Raw genomic sequence first — 18235 nt, forward strand, 5'->3', positions numbered from 1 at the left:
GAAATACATTCGAAATATTCATTTGTTGATATACAGCTTACCGCAGATCTATCGTGGATTACAATGACTTAAAATATCATTGTTATTCATTTATACTGCTTGGACGGGGATTCATGTAAGCGTAAATGCCAACTGTATAGTAGAAAGTACTTTCTTCCTACAACTGCTTGACTAACGTTATGTCATTCTGAGTGATCAGAAAAATACTTTCACCAACATCATCATTATCATCTCCATTTTCATCCTCCTCCTCCTCCTCATCATCATCACCACCAACATTGCCTGCATCAACAGCATCTTCTTCATCAACAGCATCACTGTCACTGTCATCCTCTTCATCTCAATTCTTTCATTTTGATTGACAAATATTGTTTTATATAAATATATCCGACTGCTACTTCTAAAGCTTTCTACTACCGGCTATACTAGTACAACCACCACTACCACCACAATCACTACTACTACTACTACTATACTACTACTACTACTACTACTACTACTACTACTACTACTACTATACTATACTACTACTACTACTATACTACTACTACTACTACTACTACTACTACTACTACTACTACTACTACTACTACTACTACTACTACTACTACTACTACTAGTACTACTACTAGTACTACTACTACTACTACTACTACTACTACTACTACTACTACTACTACTACTACTACTACTACTACTACCATCACCACTTCTACTACTATTAATACTACTACAACAACAACACCAACAACTACTACTACTACTACTACTACTACTACTATTACATCTATTACTACCACCATTTTTACTACTACTGCTACTACTACAATTACTACTACTACTACTACTACTACTACTACTGCTACTACTATTGATGCTGCTGCTGGTAATACAACATTTTCAAGAGTAATGTAGGCGTTTTAAGACATATTAACTATAAATTTAGAGGCAATTGTCTCATTAAACGCCCAAATTTTCAGTTTAGTGATAAAGAGCACACTACTACTACTACTACTACTACTACTACTAGTACATCTATTACTACCACCACTTTTACTACTACTACTACTACTACTACTACTACTACTACTACTACTACTACTACTACTACTACTACTACTACAATTACTACTACTACTACTACTACTATACTACTATTGATGCTGCTGCTGGTAATACAACATTTTCAAGGGTAATGTAGGCGTTTTAAGACATATTAACTATAAATTTAGAGGCAATTGTCTCATTAAACACCCAAATTTTCAGTCTAGTGATAAAGAGCACACTTTTTGATTTTTGCTGTAATTTTTCTGGTTCAAATCTTTTTGCATTCACCTCAATCCCTGTCATTGTAAACAAGATACATATTCTAAGACAGTACTCTTAGCTCTTTAAGAAGTGGTCTCCTTAGTATCACAGTTGGTTGGTTTTCTGGGATTTACCATCGCAAGTTTTGTGCTCGGCTTTTTGCCAAACTCGTCCCACTTGTTAACGTATACCGTAACTTATCTACCAGTGTTCTGCTCACCTGAAAACAGCGAGCTTTAATCATACTAAATTGTACTCTTATACGAATTCCTACATAAAACCTTTCCAATCTACCGTAATGAAAAGCTGCAATTCACAACGCCTAGGTCGTCTCACCTGCGCAGACGATAGATATCAAGATAGGTGTTTTTGGCGCCCTTTTAACACTCTTCTCAACCGTGGCGTCCTAAACTTGGCTACGGGTCGTGCCATTTCTATCGTCTCCACGACGGACCGGGACGTGATTAATTGCTGGCTAGGGTAGTTGCGCCGTGTAGGTCAGTTGCGCTGCATGGAATCTTCTGTCTTCAGCTGCCCCCAACGTCGTGACAGCTTGATCTAATATCAAAACCGATCCAGTTTTTGCCTGTTGAATTCATGCGCAACTGATGATAGGAGATGAAAGACAAACAGACGGGAGAGGTTAGGTGCAGTCACTGCCCAACATATCTCCAATAGATAGCCAGCGTCTTGCAGTGTTTTTATCAGCAGAACGACCCGAGCGATACTCTTCAGTGATCTCAAGAGTGCAGCGTATAGGGGCACTGTAGGGGTGAATGAATCCTAGGTGAATCTCGTTTCATGCCTGTTCAGTCAAAACATGAATCCTTGAAATGTGACAATAAAGTCAACCTCTGACATGCATACAAAAACTATTTTAATCTTAAGATAATTGGAATAAAATAATGTATGATATATTGTTTCTTTGTACAGGAAAGGTTTATTTTGTATCACTTTATCGTATTCAACAATTTCGTTCGTTTGTGTGACCTCAGGCAGAGAGAGAGAGAGATAGAGATAGAGATGATGCTGAAGAAAGGGATAACCAAGTAAACATTCATTGCTTAAAGCACGTGATATACTATTAGAATTTGTTTGACCAGCACACTCTTAAAATGTTGCGCAACGTACTGTCCACACAACAATTGGTTAAAAAAAATTCATCCAACTCTGGGCAGTTTTCAACCAATACTGTTTAGTTCTCACCCAAAGCACACATTATTGGTTTAAAACTGCCTAGAATCGGACAAAGTTTTAACCAGTTGTTGTGTGGACAGTATGTTGCCCAACATTTTAAAGAGTGCATACAACTTAGTTAAATATGAATTACTTAAATGTTGCTGGTTAGAATAGAGGGAGAGATAGATAGAGAGAGAAGGTTCATCCTTGTCTTTATTTCCCATGTAACTCTAAAAAATTGAAAAAGAAGAACTTGCTGGGAAAGGCACAATAAATCATAAACTATATATAAATTCGGTGGTCAATTTTCCACTCCTGACACGCATATATTTATTGGTACAAAATAAGGTTAATCTTGCTTCTTGGAACGTGCATAATCACCATGAACTATTGTTTTAAAAATTCTAATCTGAATATTTTATTTTGTTTATTGTTTTCAATGGGAGGTATCTTAAAGGACAAGTCCACCCAACAAAAAGTTGATTTGAATAAAAGAGAAAAATCCAATAAGCATAACACTGAAAATTTCATCAAAATCGGATGTAAAATAAGAAAGTTATGGCATTTTAAAGTTTCGCTTATTTTTCACAAAACAGTGATATGTACAACTCAGTGACATGCAAATGAGTCAGTCGATGATGTCCATCACTCACTATTTCTTTTGTACTTTATTATATGAAATAGGGAATATTATATTTTTCTCCTCATTGTCAAGTGAAGCAACGATTAATTCCTCCCTGAACATGTGGAATGTGAGCATTGTTTTATACTATATGATTCAGTTAAGTTGGTCCTTATTGTCAAATCTATAAAAATGAAATATTGCATAATTCAAACAATAAAAACAAAAGAAATGATAACGGAGGGACATCATCGACTGTCTCATTTGAGTTGTGCGTATCACTGCAAATTTTGAAAATGTCATAACTTTCTTATTGTACATCCGATTTTCAGCGTTTTGCAAGTTTGATTTTTCTCTATTTATTCAAATCAACATTTTTCTGGGGTGGAGTTGACCTTTATATAGTGAAAATAATCCCAATGTTTGTAAACGATATTAATAATTTAAACGGTCGGATTTAGTAGGTGTATAATATTAATAATCTGTATTACCCTTTTAATATTTGACTTTGACTTAGATCTACTATAAATATCTGGTCACAATGTCTGTTAGAATGGACTTTTATATAGACTAGCATACTTTATAAACTTGACGATAAGTCCGTTGACTTGTCCAACAGTTCAACATGCTCTTAGCTTTATACATGGCTTATCCACCCTGGAGAATTTGCCCCAGCAATTGGTTAGAAAGCAGGGCATATAGCTTTCCCTGTAGGCACTTGTAGATTTGTACCTGTTTGTCTTCTGCCTGCTACGACTGCTGTTGGGTACGGGGAGATTTGATAACACAAATGGATTGGAAAGCTCTAACAAGATCAGCGAGGTTTCGGGAAAGATGCACCGCCAAAACAATTCCCCAGGACGATGCGTGTCTTTCAAGGGCTTTGGGGATAATACAAAGTTCTGCCTGGTAATTCTAATAAATGAAATTTGCAGTGCTTGCTGTTCGACGATGTGCATTTGGTCGATGATTGCGGCATGGTTCTCACCAAATCATATACCCCTACGCATCTTCATATGTCATATAGTGTATTCAATAGACTTAAGTTTAAGATATTCTACCATAAACCCCGTAAAAACAAATGTTTTGTTAAGGCTTTGGAGTATTTTCATTTGAGTGTTCCCACATGCATTGACTACATGTATTTTGATCTGCAAAACTAGTGATTGAGCACATACTAAAAATGCAAATTTGCCGTGTTTTTTTTTCTTCATTTGTGATTCAAGATTTTGAAAACTTCTGTTTTTGGTGTGTTTGGGGGTACTGTCATCATTAACCCCTTACCAACTTTAGACCCATTTAGAAAAAATCACGTCCGGCACAAGCGGTGAAGTCCCGCCCCACACCTGACGCTATTGTTCTACATGAGATTTAACTTACTAGACTTTTTTCCTCCCCTCTTCTTATTTTTACCATCACCTTTGTCATTTTCGCCCCCTGGATGCAAAACTATTTTTACAATTTTTATCAATATAAATATTGAAACACGAATCCAAATTAGTTTGCCTAAAGTCTTTTTGTTAAACGTTATAGGTTACTGCTAATATTGCTCATCAAAGATTTATTTCAGAATCAAATGATGTCTATATCTTGATGAGATCATCGTATATTTGATCAGAGTAATTCATATTTTTGAAGTTACAAAAAAAAAGAAAATGAATCATGAATCAAAACGCCAATACAAAATACGAGGGCTCCTTTCCTTTTCATAATACCCTCAATGAAAATTATCTTAAAATAAAACATGGATGAAAAATACAGATGACTGCTGAAAAGAAGGCTATTGTTATCCATTCAGAGAGCTATAGTCGACCTCGCTCACAGCTCCAACGACGAGGAGAAATCAATACAGGAGATAATACGATTGGCTGAAAGACGAGAATAGGGAAATTAATGTATCGATACGAAGAGCAATTATCTGATTATTGTCGAGTGACCACATGCCGCCAGACACGGCTTTGTGAACATGGTGAAACCTGGGAAACTTCAAAGGCAGAAAAAGAGAGACAAGAAAGGATTATTTCATTTATTTTTATTTATTCAAGGTATTCATTCTTTTCTATTTATTTTAGAATCAAATGATGTCTATATCTTAATATGCTATAGGGGCATTTTTTTAATTTTTTTTTTATAAACTTAGTTGTTTCTGTGAATGCTTATTTCGAACCATATTTTATTTAAACGAATTACTTCCCTACGATGTTATTTAAGGGACTCAAACATATTTTGTTAATGCTTAGTTCCTACTATGTATTATCATCATTATTATTAATGTAACACTTTATTCTGTCAACTTATTTTCTGTTATGCATGGTGAAATGAAAAATAAAAATAAGACAAACACACAAACAAACAAAAATCATGTTTAAATGATTTCGAAGATCACATTTACGCTTGTTCAGATTCAACACGTCACCATTACTTTGCAGTAATGATAGAATAGTAAAACTGTTTATTTGAGATTGAGAACGTGCCAGAGAACTGTTTATGCAATACTTTCATAACTTAAGCTTGAGATAATTCGGTGAAAACAATTGCGTTATGATAGATGATTAATAAATATTGAAAATGAACCCTTTTTCATTTCAGTCTAAACCGTCGAGACCACTGTTTATGGGAAACACACGTTACCTCTTTTACAGTAAAAACCCATTTCCACTACTTCATTAATTTTTTAAAAGATATGACAATATGCGTCCGCATTATTAAACATTGGCTCATTTGCCCCGACATGATCCAGACTCCAATCTAGTTACTTTAGTTATGCAATTATATCATAGTTTTGTAACGTTGCAGATTTGAGGATTTTGTTTTTAATTGAAATAAAACAGTAATAAAAGTAAGAAATGAAAACAAAGCAGTTTGTTTAATTATGACTTTAATAAGTTCACATCTGAGGTAGATGTCAAATGAATTCAAAAGATCATCACCAGCTGTCAGACAAAATAATAAAAGAACCTTGACAAAATAATGACGGCATTATTATTAGAGTACCCCTGACTGATTAGCCAGACAGGTATCAGAGCAAAAGATGGGTGCTTGCACGGGATCCCTGCCAAGATATCTTGTATTCGATATCCTTCCCCCGACCGTCGTGACCTTGTGTTTTGTCTTCCAGTTCCACAACAGATGTCTCCCTGATCGCCATCTTTTGTGAATACCAAGATTACATTTCCTACCACACTACGTGAGATGGGGTGAGATGCGCCCGATTCGCCAGCTATATTAATACCAGTAGGCGGGGACGCACCGGGGGAGACCTCCGGTGGCATTCAGCAGGGGTTAAACCGGTCACTCATCTTGTGTACAAAAAGTAGGCTTGATTACTCCGTGCGCTCTAACGCACACTCGCGAGGGAAGTGTTATTACACGCGCACACTTAACTGAAGGAAATGCAATTTCCCTACGAGCTAGATTGGCTTGCCTTAACGAATCACTATATTATCGTACAATGAGGGCAATAAGATTTTCTCCTTGCAAACGAGCGTTGTATAGTAATCCTTGACAGCGAATTGACCTACTTGACCAGGTGGTTTTTCATTGTGTCAAGTTATTAAGATCTTCCGCTTCTGAGGAATCTCGATGCAATTTTCTCATTTGGTAAGACCTGATGATACTGTATATCCCTGTCAAGTCACGTGTAAGATCATTAAGCCATTATCAGCTCACTTCAACAATCCTCTAGAAATCTCAAGGAATTTTTTTCTTCTGAATTTTCATTTTTTTTCAGTGGAGGGGAACTGCATGGTCGTCTGTATCACCTGTATACCCAAAATCATGGCTCCATGCCCCAAATAATGGAAGAACAGTGCGATATTGCAAGAAGGTTTTTATTTGTAGGATTACTTCATCCTTTTTGTCTCGCCTGAACGAAGTTCGGCAGAGACCTAATGATCACTTTTCCTGTTGGTCCGTTGGTTAGTCCGTTGGTCTGTTGGTCTTTACAAAAATGTTAAAGTTTTTAATCAACTTGCTCTCATTTCTTTATTTCTACATCAATTATGTTCATACTTTTATCCTTGGGTAATTTAATACCACATATAAGCTGATGAGAATGATGGGGTCTGAGGTCATCTATAGGGGTTAAAAAGTCAAATGATATGAGGTCATATGTTCATCCGTTTGTGAAGTTTTTGTTCAACTTGCTCTCATTTTGTTTAATTTGCATCGATTTTAATCACAATTGGTTCAAAGGATCATTTGGTAATATCACATGAGTGTTGTAGAGGATGAGGGGTCAAAGGTCAACTAGAGGTCAAAAGGTTAAGTTTTTGTTCAACTTGCTCTAATTTTTTTTCTGCATCAATTATATTCACACTTGGCAATATCACATGTGTGTCCATGAGGATGATGGGGACAAAGGTCATCTAGGGGTATAAAGGTCAAATGATATCATGTCCAGTGTTTCTGTGCAACTTCTTCTTTATTGTTTCTTTATTTCTGCATCAATTTTGATCACACTTGGTTCAAATGATCATTGGTTAGTACCACATGTGTGTTCTTTAGGATGATGGATCAGAGGTCATCTAGAGGTCAAAGGTCAAGTTTTTGTCGAACATGCTCTCATTTCTTTATATCTGCATCAATAATGTGTGTTTAGACTTGGTACAAATAATAATTGGTTAATACCACACGCGTATTTTCTGAGGATGATAAGGTCAAAGGCCATCTAAGAGTATAAAAAAAATCATATCGCATATTTTAGTGATTGCGAAATCAGGCGAGACTCGTGGTTCGTGAACCCACTTGTTTCTTAAAAGTAAGCAATGAGAATTTAATTTCTTTCAAGAAAAGCTAGGATTATTTCCTTTGATACCTAATATGTGACGAACACGTCCCGCAGTAATGAGCAAGACGGGTTTGAAATTCTAATGTCAAAGTCAGGTTGCGCAGAAAAATTGAACAAGATTGGTTCGTGATACGACGACCGTGCTTATTCGACGATTGGCTTATTAGCATTTCTTTTGTATTCTTTGTTTCTCTCACTGATCCCTGAAATGAGAGTGGATTCAGATTAATACGTGAGTTTCAGCGCAAATCGTTTTGATAGGCCTCAATATTTATTGTTTGTAATCAGCCATGCGTGAATGATTTGCTAAGCTGTTAGTCTCAAAATGAAGATGAGATTCCACTCTTACCTTAAGTATCAAATTCATATTAAAAACATGTTTAATAATTGTGAAATCTATCTCTGAAAACGGGTTTCCCTTTTGTGCGACGCAGTATATTACATGTATTAAAAGGAAGGGAGAAACGTAGCTATTTTATTGAACACGTTGGATGAGAGTTTTCGCACTTTGATGAAAAGCTGCGAGGTCCTTGTCGAAAATCGGCGAATCAATTGAACAGCAGTTTCGTTCTAAGTTTAGTAGTTGACGAAAAATGCAAATATGTCGTTTGTCCAGAGTCCTGGCCCCCGTCTTACAAAGAGTCGCGATTGATCCGATCAATCACAACGGCCAGCAACGTCAACATCTATTATGCATGTTTGTTCAAAATATTTTCTCAGTGTGATGTATATTCATGCATTCAATGTTTTCTTAAAAATTCGATGTGCTTCTCTTTGTTTACAAAAGACATTGTGCAAATTTCCTGTAGAAAAAAAAAATAATGACACTGATGGATTTCCATCCGGGATTTCCATAGAGTTACGATGGATTGGATCAATCGTAACTCTTTGTAAGACGGGGCCCAGGACGAAACTGCTGCTTCGATTCAACAACCCTCGACAAAGACTTCATTGTCATGAAGGGTATTTGACTATACATCCTCTATGTTCCCGAAGTTGTGGTTGCGAGAGACAGAGACAGAGACAGGAAGTGAGAGGGAGGGGGAGAGAGAGAGAGGGTGTATGTGTGTGTAATTGAGTTTTGTTTTCAGACGTGTATGAATCAGATATGATTACGGACGTCTGGGACCGACCTTTGACGTCACCATCCGAACCTTGAACCTCTGCATCAATTTTGTTACTTGCACATATCTTGGATTACAGGTGCACGCAACAACGCCAAGTAGGGAGGTACACAATATATAAATTGAGAGAGAATGAGACCGCCGTGAAATAAGTAGATAGATGGGGGCGGGGGGGGGGGGATGGGGAGCTTGAAAGGAAAAAAAAATAGAAAGAGGGAGGGAGAGAGAGAGAGATAGACATAATAGGGAGAGAATGAAAGAGGGGGGGGGGAGGGAGCGGGTGATAATGGTTGTTGGTTTGTACATGTGAACAAACAGAATACTTTGATCCTTTTATCAATTTATGATTGACCTTGCTTTCCAGAGAGGGCAATTTTGATTTCGAAAATGTATATCCATGATAAAGTAAGTTGCAAAATATGCAATATGACTGTCACTACGCGTAAGTTTTACACAGTTTTAGTAGTTGTGCCATGTTTCTTAGCGGATATTGCGAAATAAAAATTAGCTATCCTTGACTCTGGCGGAAACACTCAAACAGGAAATTGTAAGACGTGCTCAGGCATCGATTCCCCTTTAAATAATTTTATGGGGGTCGGGGGGTCGGGGGAGTCAGGGTCGAGAAGGTTTTGGACATCATGTTGGGTTGCGATGAAATTTGGTTAACTTTTGAACGTTCCCTAGAAAGTAAGCACCAAGAAGACAATCAACAGCGTTCACAATGTTTGCCATAATAAATTTTTTTTCCAAGGCATATGTTCTTAGACATTTTTTTGTATTAGGTGGTTTTTATTTGGCAACTTCAATTCACATACAAAATAAAATACGTATAGCAAATAAAAATCTCATATGTTTACAAATTAATAAATACTTTGACAACTCATAAACTTAACACTACACATTTTTTTCCTTAAGTGTTACAATAAAACACAATATCAGATATCTTCCAATAGGCCCTACATAATTATAAATGATATTGGTGATAATAACATACATTAAGAGTAGACTTCTACAATAAACTCAACATACTCATTATATTTTTTTTCGAGTGTCAAATATTCACAAAGCATAAAAAGAGATTTTCCAAATGCACAAAAATAAATCATTAATAAAACTTAAAGGAATTGAAGCATTAGCAATTTTTTCGTAACCCCCCCATCACCAAGGCCTCTTCACTCAGATATTTCATATCCTAACAACAAATCTCAGCCCTGGACCCGACCTATCCCACCGACCCTCCCTAAAACACCTGTTTCAGAGGCCGCGGAACGGTTTTCAAAGTGGGGGGGGGGGGGGGGCTGACCATGCAAAAAATCACAATCATATGGTTATTTTTACGTTTTTGTACACGGTTTTGGAAAAGTGTGTGTGTGTGGGGGGCTGAAGCCCCTAGCCCCCTGCTTCCGCGGCCCCTGTGTTCTGATCGATATCAAATGAAAAAAGATCACAATATATTCCGATTATATGAAAGGGAATATATCTATACTATTCTAATGTACTAAGTCGTATGACAGGAACGTGGCATTGGGAAGCGGGGGTGCTGAAGCACCCTAAGATTTGCCTGGGGGTACTGTGTGTGTTATTCACTAGGGGCCGCGGAAGCGGGGGGTGGGGGCTTCAGCCCCCCACTTTTTTCCTACACCGTGTACAAAAACATAAAAATTACCATTTGATTGTGATTTTTTGCATGGTCAGCCCCCCACCCTACTTTGAAAACCGTTCCGCGGCCCTTGTTCACCATAATATGCAGCACCCCAGCTGTATGCTTAAAAGTGGAAATTAAAATTTTCTTCCAAACCAGCACCCCCTATTAAAAAATCGTTCCAGTGCCCTGATGGGTGTTTCATAAAGCTGTTCGTTAACGATTTTAGTAACGACTGGTGAATCTTTCTTACGTCGTGCTAAATAATCACCAATGAACATTTAATGGTGAATATCATTCACCACAAGAAAGGATCGCCAGTCGGTTTTAAAGTTACTATTAGCTTACGAACAGTCTTATGAAACTGCCCCCGCCGGAGAGGACAGTAATTGTGTTCCGAGTTCAATGGCCCTTTTTAACGCGAAATCTGAATTCACTGCTACTCATGTTGAACATGTTGAATCCTTTTATCTGCTTACCGATTCGGTTGAATCACTTGCTATGCCATTACTTTCACATACAAGGAAGTTCGCAATTCACTCCTTTGTTATCGTATGAGGCTACTTATGTTGGGGAAAACCCAAGTCCAAAGTACAGTAATTATAACACGATCAAAAGGCTTTGGCTCTGACAAAGATTATGCTTTTATGTCATGAGGGTGTTTCTATCTGAAATCTAGTTTTAGTTCGTGATTATCAACACACAACACGTCACAACAAAAGTCGAAAAGCGTGTCCCGGGCTTTACTCATGTGGGCAGTTGCTGTCGCTAATGTCTTTGTGATAATTTAATTCCAGTAATATCCAACAACACAGAGATACGATTTCTATTCACGCAACATCAACGGAGTTTAATGTATATTTTGAAACAACACTCAGCTACAACAGCAGTTTACAGGCATGTAAATTCATACGATGTGCTATGATTCTGCAGTCTTCAATCTCCATTGACCATTTTGGTGAGTAGGATCATCATTTCGTTGTTATCGAGTGAGTAATGCAGTGTTACTTTCTGTTTTATTTCAAGAACTGATTAATGTGGTAAGTGTGAGGAGTTTGTATGTGAGCCAAGAATAGATCAACGACGAATAGACTGCTAGATGTAAAACAAAGTTACAGTAGAGCTTGAAAGTTGCAAGAAAATGACAAAAACCGGGTAAGGGAAGGGGTTGTTTCATAATTTTGTTAGTATAATTATGCACGACTCAGGGGCCGCGGAACGGTTTTCAAAGTGGGGGGGGGGGGGGGCTGAGCCAAAAGTGGGGGGCTGACCATGCTAAAAATAACAATCATATGGTCATTTTTACGTTCTTGTACACGGTTTTGGAAAAAAATGGGGGGGGGGGGCTGAAGCCCCCCAGCCCCCCGGTTCCGCGGCCCCTGCGACTAGGAACAACTGCAAGGTAGACCAAATTATTTTCAATCATTTTTGATAGCATCATGTATGAAAATACAATTACAGACTAACATCATGAACGTTATTTTTGTTTGGTAAATCTTTTTGATGCAGACTACTTTTCTTCAGCCCTATTAAAATGATATTATGAAAATATCTTCAAACTGTGTTTAAACATCTGTAAAAGTATTGATAAAATATATTTTTCCATGACCATAAACTTTATGATTAGATCCCTATTGTGCACATTAGGTTGCTCTTATAGTAGAATAAACATGTATATCAACGTGACAAAAGTAACGTGAAAGTAATCTTTGGTAGAACACAGAGTGGATTCTTTTAGTAGACGTAGAGAAATTCTGACGCAATTTTTAATTTGTTTTTTTTTCTTATTTTTTCCCGTCTTTTTCTACTTTGTTTCTTCTTCTTTAACTTCTGCTTCTCCTCCACTTTTTTCTTGTTTCTTTCTTCTTTTTTTCTTCCTCTTCTCGTTTCCATTTCTTCCTTCTTCTTCTCTCTTGACAGACGATATTTAGAGCGATCCGTTATGGCTTCATCCTGTCAAGTATCCCCGGCTGAGTTGGAGTGTGCTATCTGCTGTGAGTTGCTCATTGATCCCAGGAGTCTAACATGTTCCCACACATTCTGCATGCAATGCCTGATCCGACTTCACCAAAGCAAACAGGATGAATATTCTGTAGATTGTCCACTTTGCCGTCAGGTGACCTGTTTGGAAGATGGTGACCTGTCCAGTCTTCAACCAAACCTGGAACTCCAGACCGCGGTTACAAGCTTGGAGACGAAAAACCAATCCTTGAAGGGCCGCGTGGAGGCTCGGTTGAACACGCTGTTTGAACATGTCTCGCTGATCAACGATGTCGAAGATGCTGTTAGTATCAATGTTAACCGAGCTATGACCGCCATCGAAGCGGCATTCAATGACAACCTCCAGAGCCTGTCAGGGAAGAATGACGAACTGGCTGAAAGATGCCTTCAGTACAAACATGACTGTATGTCCAAATTGAGTATAATGAGAGAGTCCAGCGGGGACATGATTTCTCGAATCTCAAGTGTCTTTGAGAAGATATCCGATGATTCAATGATCCTCTTAGAGGGTGAAGCCTTGGCGATCCATGAAAGTGCACAAAATGCGTTACTCGACCTTCTGGAACAAAATGAACCAGATGCTTCAGAAGTAAATGCAATTGCAGAGCAATCTGGAAATGTGAAATTCAAGCGTTTCCCAGGACAAAGTGTAATGGACATTGGTGTTCTTGAAGGAATAGACCAGACATCCGCGGAAAATGTGAAATTTCTGACTGAACTACCTGTTGAGAATTGGAAAGTGGGGGGTATGGTGATGATGCCCAACGAAAGAGTTGCCTTAGGTTACAGAACCGGAGGAATTCAATTCTTTTCAAAAGACCGAGAACAAGAAAAAGTCTTGGAGGATATCCAGGTGTGGGCCCTCGCCAGATTTTGGGACGGATGTTTCGTTGTACGAGACAGAGATAACAATGTCATGGTGTTCACGCAGGAGCTGGAAAGACAGAGCAGAATGTTTGAGACATTAACCTGGGAGGAAGGTGGACAAGGGGGCATAAATGTTGATAGTCATAAGAACATATATGTCAGCTACTGTCAATGCTCAATGATACAGGTTTTCAAGGAGGATGGAGGAAACCCTATCAAGGAACTTTCCTGTGATTTCGTTCCTTATCAGTTCTGCATTGCCAACAATGGACGTCAAATCTTTGTTCAGGATGGACCAACACTTCAGGTTATTGATGAGGGCGGTGTTGGGAAACATGAAATTACCAAAGAAGGGGTGGTGGGTTATCCTGCACTGGACGTGGTTCCATCGAGTGGTGATGATGTCAACCTCGTCTTGATTGCTTGGGTTGACGATAAACTAGGAATTGTGAGCATTGACAGATATACAGACACTTTAAGGTATAAGGATTCCCTGGTCACAGACTACAAAGTGGACAGTTCGTGGCCGTCTCGGTGCTTCCTCAATGTTTCAGATAATGGCTTGGTGGCTTTCTACCGCAATTCTCATTTGTATTTCTTCCAAATATTATGGTCCGCTCGTTGCTGCATTCTCTAGGATTATAGTTTGACCCAGAGAACGTTTCATCAACATTTATAATGTGACGAGTTGTCAGATGTAACAATTTTGCTTTAATTTTGACTGACTGATAAGATCAGTCCCTAAGGTATATCGGATTTTTTTATGAAATGATCTTCGATGGGCTATATTCCGTACATGAATTCAAGTCTTCAATTAAGAATACCATGTTCGCTTTTTTCAGACTTCATAAGAGAGATAGATAATTATTAATACTTCAACTTCAATGAACTGAATTAAACTTGAAAGGAAACAAGTGAATTTATTCTAATGATCCTATTCAGTTTACAATGACCTGATGTTTTAACAATTATCAGGATTACTACTGAGCTTCGGGGTATCCTAAGAAATAATACAAAGATGTCGTCATCTTTTTTATTTAAAAAGTCTCCAGCAAACACGGACAAACGCAAGATTCGCCCTCTAAATAGCTCGTTGATGTTAAGACCAAAGTCTGGGGAATTTCCCACCACTGATCATGCAATATAATGTTTCTTTCCTTGGTCAAGTAGTGTCCAAAGGCTTACGCCCTATGTCATGATCAAAGAGGTCTCATGAGTATATTGTACATGAGCGCATGTTTTGGGGAGGCGCTGCTCTTTAAGGGGGGGGGGGGGAGAGAGAGGGAACACTTGAGTTGAAACGCAATGGGTATGAAAACACTGACATGTGACAAGGGTGGGGTAGTGTTGGAATGAACAAAACCTTGTTGGAGTATGAGCTGTGAACAAAGCTCATCTAGATAAATCAAAACTAACTTTATTACATTCTACAAAATGAAATGCTCTACCTTGCAGGGTGGAAGACAATATTTAACCCTTAGCAAACATAAGGGATCGCAATCATATCAACGATTTGCCCGGACCTCACAGTCCAACTGTTGAAAGACCATTATATGGAGTAGAGAGATCGATCCTTTCCCTTTTACCGCTTCCAAATTTACGTCCTAATTTCGTTAATTGTGTTGATCTTTAGCAGCTCGGCGTGCGATTATCGTGTCAGTAACTTAATAACGACTTTCCCTATTCTCATTGCGTCTCTTCATTTTCTTCTGCTTTATCCTCCCGTCCTCGACACATCTCCCGGCCCTTGAGCTTACCATGTTTGCCTTCATCTCTTTGATTTGGTTACATCGATGACGGTAGACCGTGCTTGAGTGTCGGATTCCCCATGGGTGGGTGTCCCGCGGGCATGCGTTGTAGGTACTGTACTACTTATTTCGAAGTGATTCACTCGCATGCGTGTCACCGGCACATCTCGCGCACCAGCATGTAGACATGATTGCGATTGCATGGACGAGTACAGAATATATCGATCGAAGATAAAAGTGAGTTATGGAATGAATTCCAGAAACCAATTTCCCTTCAAGTGCTTTCTTTGTCTCTCGTACAGGAAGGAAGTAGTCTGTAATCAGTAAAAGTGGAATGATTGCATGTAGAAAATAAGATTATTTTGTGAGACAACTAGCATGTAAATCAAAACTATGATATCCAATTATCATTGATCATTATCTATCTAACATGTACAGATCAATAGATAACGTGCACATTAAAAAAACACACAAACACAAAATTATAAGAACAGCTTATCAAGACCTTGGATTATATTATTCATTCTCTGCTTTTCCTTGTTACAGCTGCAGCACAACGAATACGCAATCAATTCCGCTTGTGTCACCATTTGTTCCTATTTTTTTAAATTTGATTCTAATAAGAAATATTATAGGCTGACTCTTCACTCTTACCCTGATTGATAATTAGAAAGATACTTTCTGTAAAAGTTAATTCCACTTCGAATATTGACTCGAGACTAGTCAGCTTGGTTAAGCAGGTTTTTGATGTTGTGTTGGCAGAGTTAAACGATTTTGCTTTAAAAACGGCAATTGCCGAATAGCCGGAAAAAAAAATTTGGGTGAGAGGTAAGGGTATGTCCCCCTTTTACCTACAATCCTTTAGGCTTCTCCCGGTATCCACCTGCTTTAGGAATGTTTGATCGCATTCATAAAACATTTGCTTTGGTCCGCGGGGGTCCTACGTTAGTGGATAAAACTTGAAATATTGATCATTTGATTGACATAAAGGCATTTGGGGATGTGCGCATGAATATTTTATCTCTCGTGAAGGAGAGCAACAGAGTTGCGACATGGCAACATGTTCAGAGATATTTTTGGAGCATGTAATGCATGTAATAGGGATAATTCGGTATGAGTGTGTTTAACGAATCTCGTGCCATTCTTTATCATCATGCATCTTTCTAAACAAATGTTTAAGAATAGACCATAAAAGAGACTACTGTTAAGATGACTTTCCGCACTGTAAAAAATATTGGGTAAAATTTTTACCACCAAGAGGGTACTTATGTGTCCAGTCAATAATATTCGGGGCAGTATTTTACCAAATGCGGGAAGCATAATGTCCAGTAGGGTTAAAAAATATAAGCGGCAATTACTTTTGAATGGGCAAAATTTTCATTACACTGGATAAACAAAAATGCCCAAAAAGAAATGCCCAATGTTGGTTGGACACATAATTACCCTCATGGAGCACTTTTACCAGATATTTTTCTTACAGTGCATTAATAAGCCTGTTCACGGTTGTAAACTGCGCACGAGCAGAAAAAAGGTCATTGGAGACAACCATGAAGGTGGCTTTCAAATTCACTGACATAGGCATTTGTGATTTGATGATTATTCATGTATTCCTTTCAAAATATTTATCACATCCAAGCTGAAGAGTAATAAATAGAGCCTTCGTAATCACTGGTATTTGACAGTAGCCTAAACAATAGTCAAATGTGCCAAAGGCAGACAATAAAACAGATTTCCAAACTTTATCCCTCATGTACTATTCTAGTCACCTGGTCTATACAATGCCGTTTGTTCTTAGAATTTGAATACTCTACCGGTAAAGCTTACGCAACATCTACATTTGAAAATGATAGTGCTTATCCTAATGAAAAATCACAAAGGTCATTTGAGAAAAGTTGATCATGAGCTAACCGTGAACTGGCTTATTAAAATGTTTATTCCAAAATGATTTACATGTTAATTATCCGAAATATTGTAACAAAGAGGATACCGCAACGAAATTCGATTGTTGATATGAGTTCGTAATAAAATTATCATGAAAACATCATAATCTTCCGCTGAGAGCTAGCTTTATCTTAGCTTAACTGGATTGAATGCACGGATTTGATGAATTTTCTTAGTAAATTCTTGTACATATTCCTTGAAGTACAGACCATCCCTCCTTCCCAGCAGTGCAAGAACATAGCACATTTACACAAGTGCAATTAAAGTATTATTCATTGTTTTCAAGTAAACATCTATAAAAAATTTCATAATTATCATAAGCGTACTTTCGTGGTGCAGTGGATACAACCTTTGTAACAAGCCATTTAAAAAAAAAGGAATTTGTTGGGACCAAAATATTACGTTCAAACAATGGAGGTGAGATTGAGCGAGGGAGCAGCGATGAAGTGAAAGAGTTTATGTTTTAGAATGCGAAATTTTGCCCAAATTTAAGGATTCTCACGGTATACCAATTTGAATTCGCACATAATATTACTATCTCAAATACTTGATCATAACACGTCATCTTTTTTAATAGGTGTATGAGTGTGTGCGCGTGGGGGTATATATTTCTCCCTCAAAAGATTACGGGGGGGGGGGGGGGGGCGGTGGTATTGAGAATAGCCTCATTGGTACGAAATGAGCGAAACTGGAAGTTACTATTGCTGTTCATAACCTTACACTGAAATCACAACTCGAAAATAGCAGATTTTCCTATTTCGTTCAAAATCAGAAAATAAACATGAGAAAATGTGTGAACGTTTGAAAAACCGATTGAAAGGAGTTTATAGCAAGTGAAGTAAGAAAGGAGTTTATAGCAAGTGAAGTAAGAAAGGAATTTATAGCAAGTGAAGTAAGAAAGGAGTTTATAGCAAGTGAAGTAAGAAAGGAGGAGAGATGGTTAAACAAGTGGAATGCCTCTGGCGGTCTCACCCGCATCACGCAATTCAATATAGCAGCAGTGCTGACTTAAAA

The 18235-nt window shown here is 37.9% G+C and overlaps 1 protein-coding gene across 2 annotated transcripts; it reads left to right on the plus strand.

Annotated features, from left to right (window-relative positions):
* Window positions 1–11244: 11244 nt before the first annotated feature.
* LOC129254145 (uncharacterized) lies at window positions 11245–17328 on the plus strand. 2 transcript variants are annotated; one of them, XM_054892601.2, is made up of 2 exons: window positions 11245–11622; window positions 12585–17328. In XM_054892601.2, exon 2 carries the CDS (start codon window positions 12607–12609, stop codon window positions 14167–14169), a length of 1563 nt encoding a protein of 520 aa, XP_054748576.2. In that variant the 5' UTR covers window positions 11245–11622; window positions 12585–12606; the 3' UTR covers window positions 14170–17328. The 2 variants fall into 2 exon arrangements, with proteins under 2 accessions (XP_054748576.2, XP_063951034.1); XM_064094964.1 differs by having other exon boundaries at window positions 11247–11653.
* Window positions 17329–18235: the final 907 nt, after the last annotated feature.

Source organism: Lytechinus pictus, chromosome 2 (genome assembly GCF_037042905.1).
Source record: "Lytechinus pictus isolate F3 Inbred chromosome 2, Lp3.0, whole genome shotgun sequence".
Lineage (NCBI taxonomy): Eukaryota > Metazoa > Echinodermata > Echinoidea > Temnopleuroida > Toxopneustidae > Lytechinus > Lytechinus pictus.

Coding starts and splice junctions, on each gene's coding strand:
- LOC129254145 (XM_054892601.2), top strand. CDS start 12,607: ATGGCTTCATCCTGTCAAGTATCCCCGGCTGAGTTGGAGTGTGCTATC.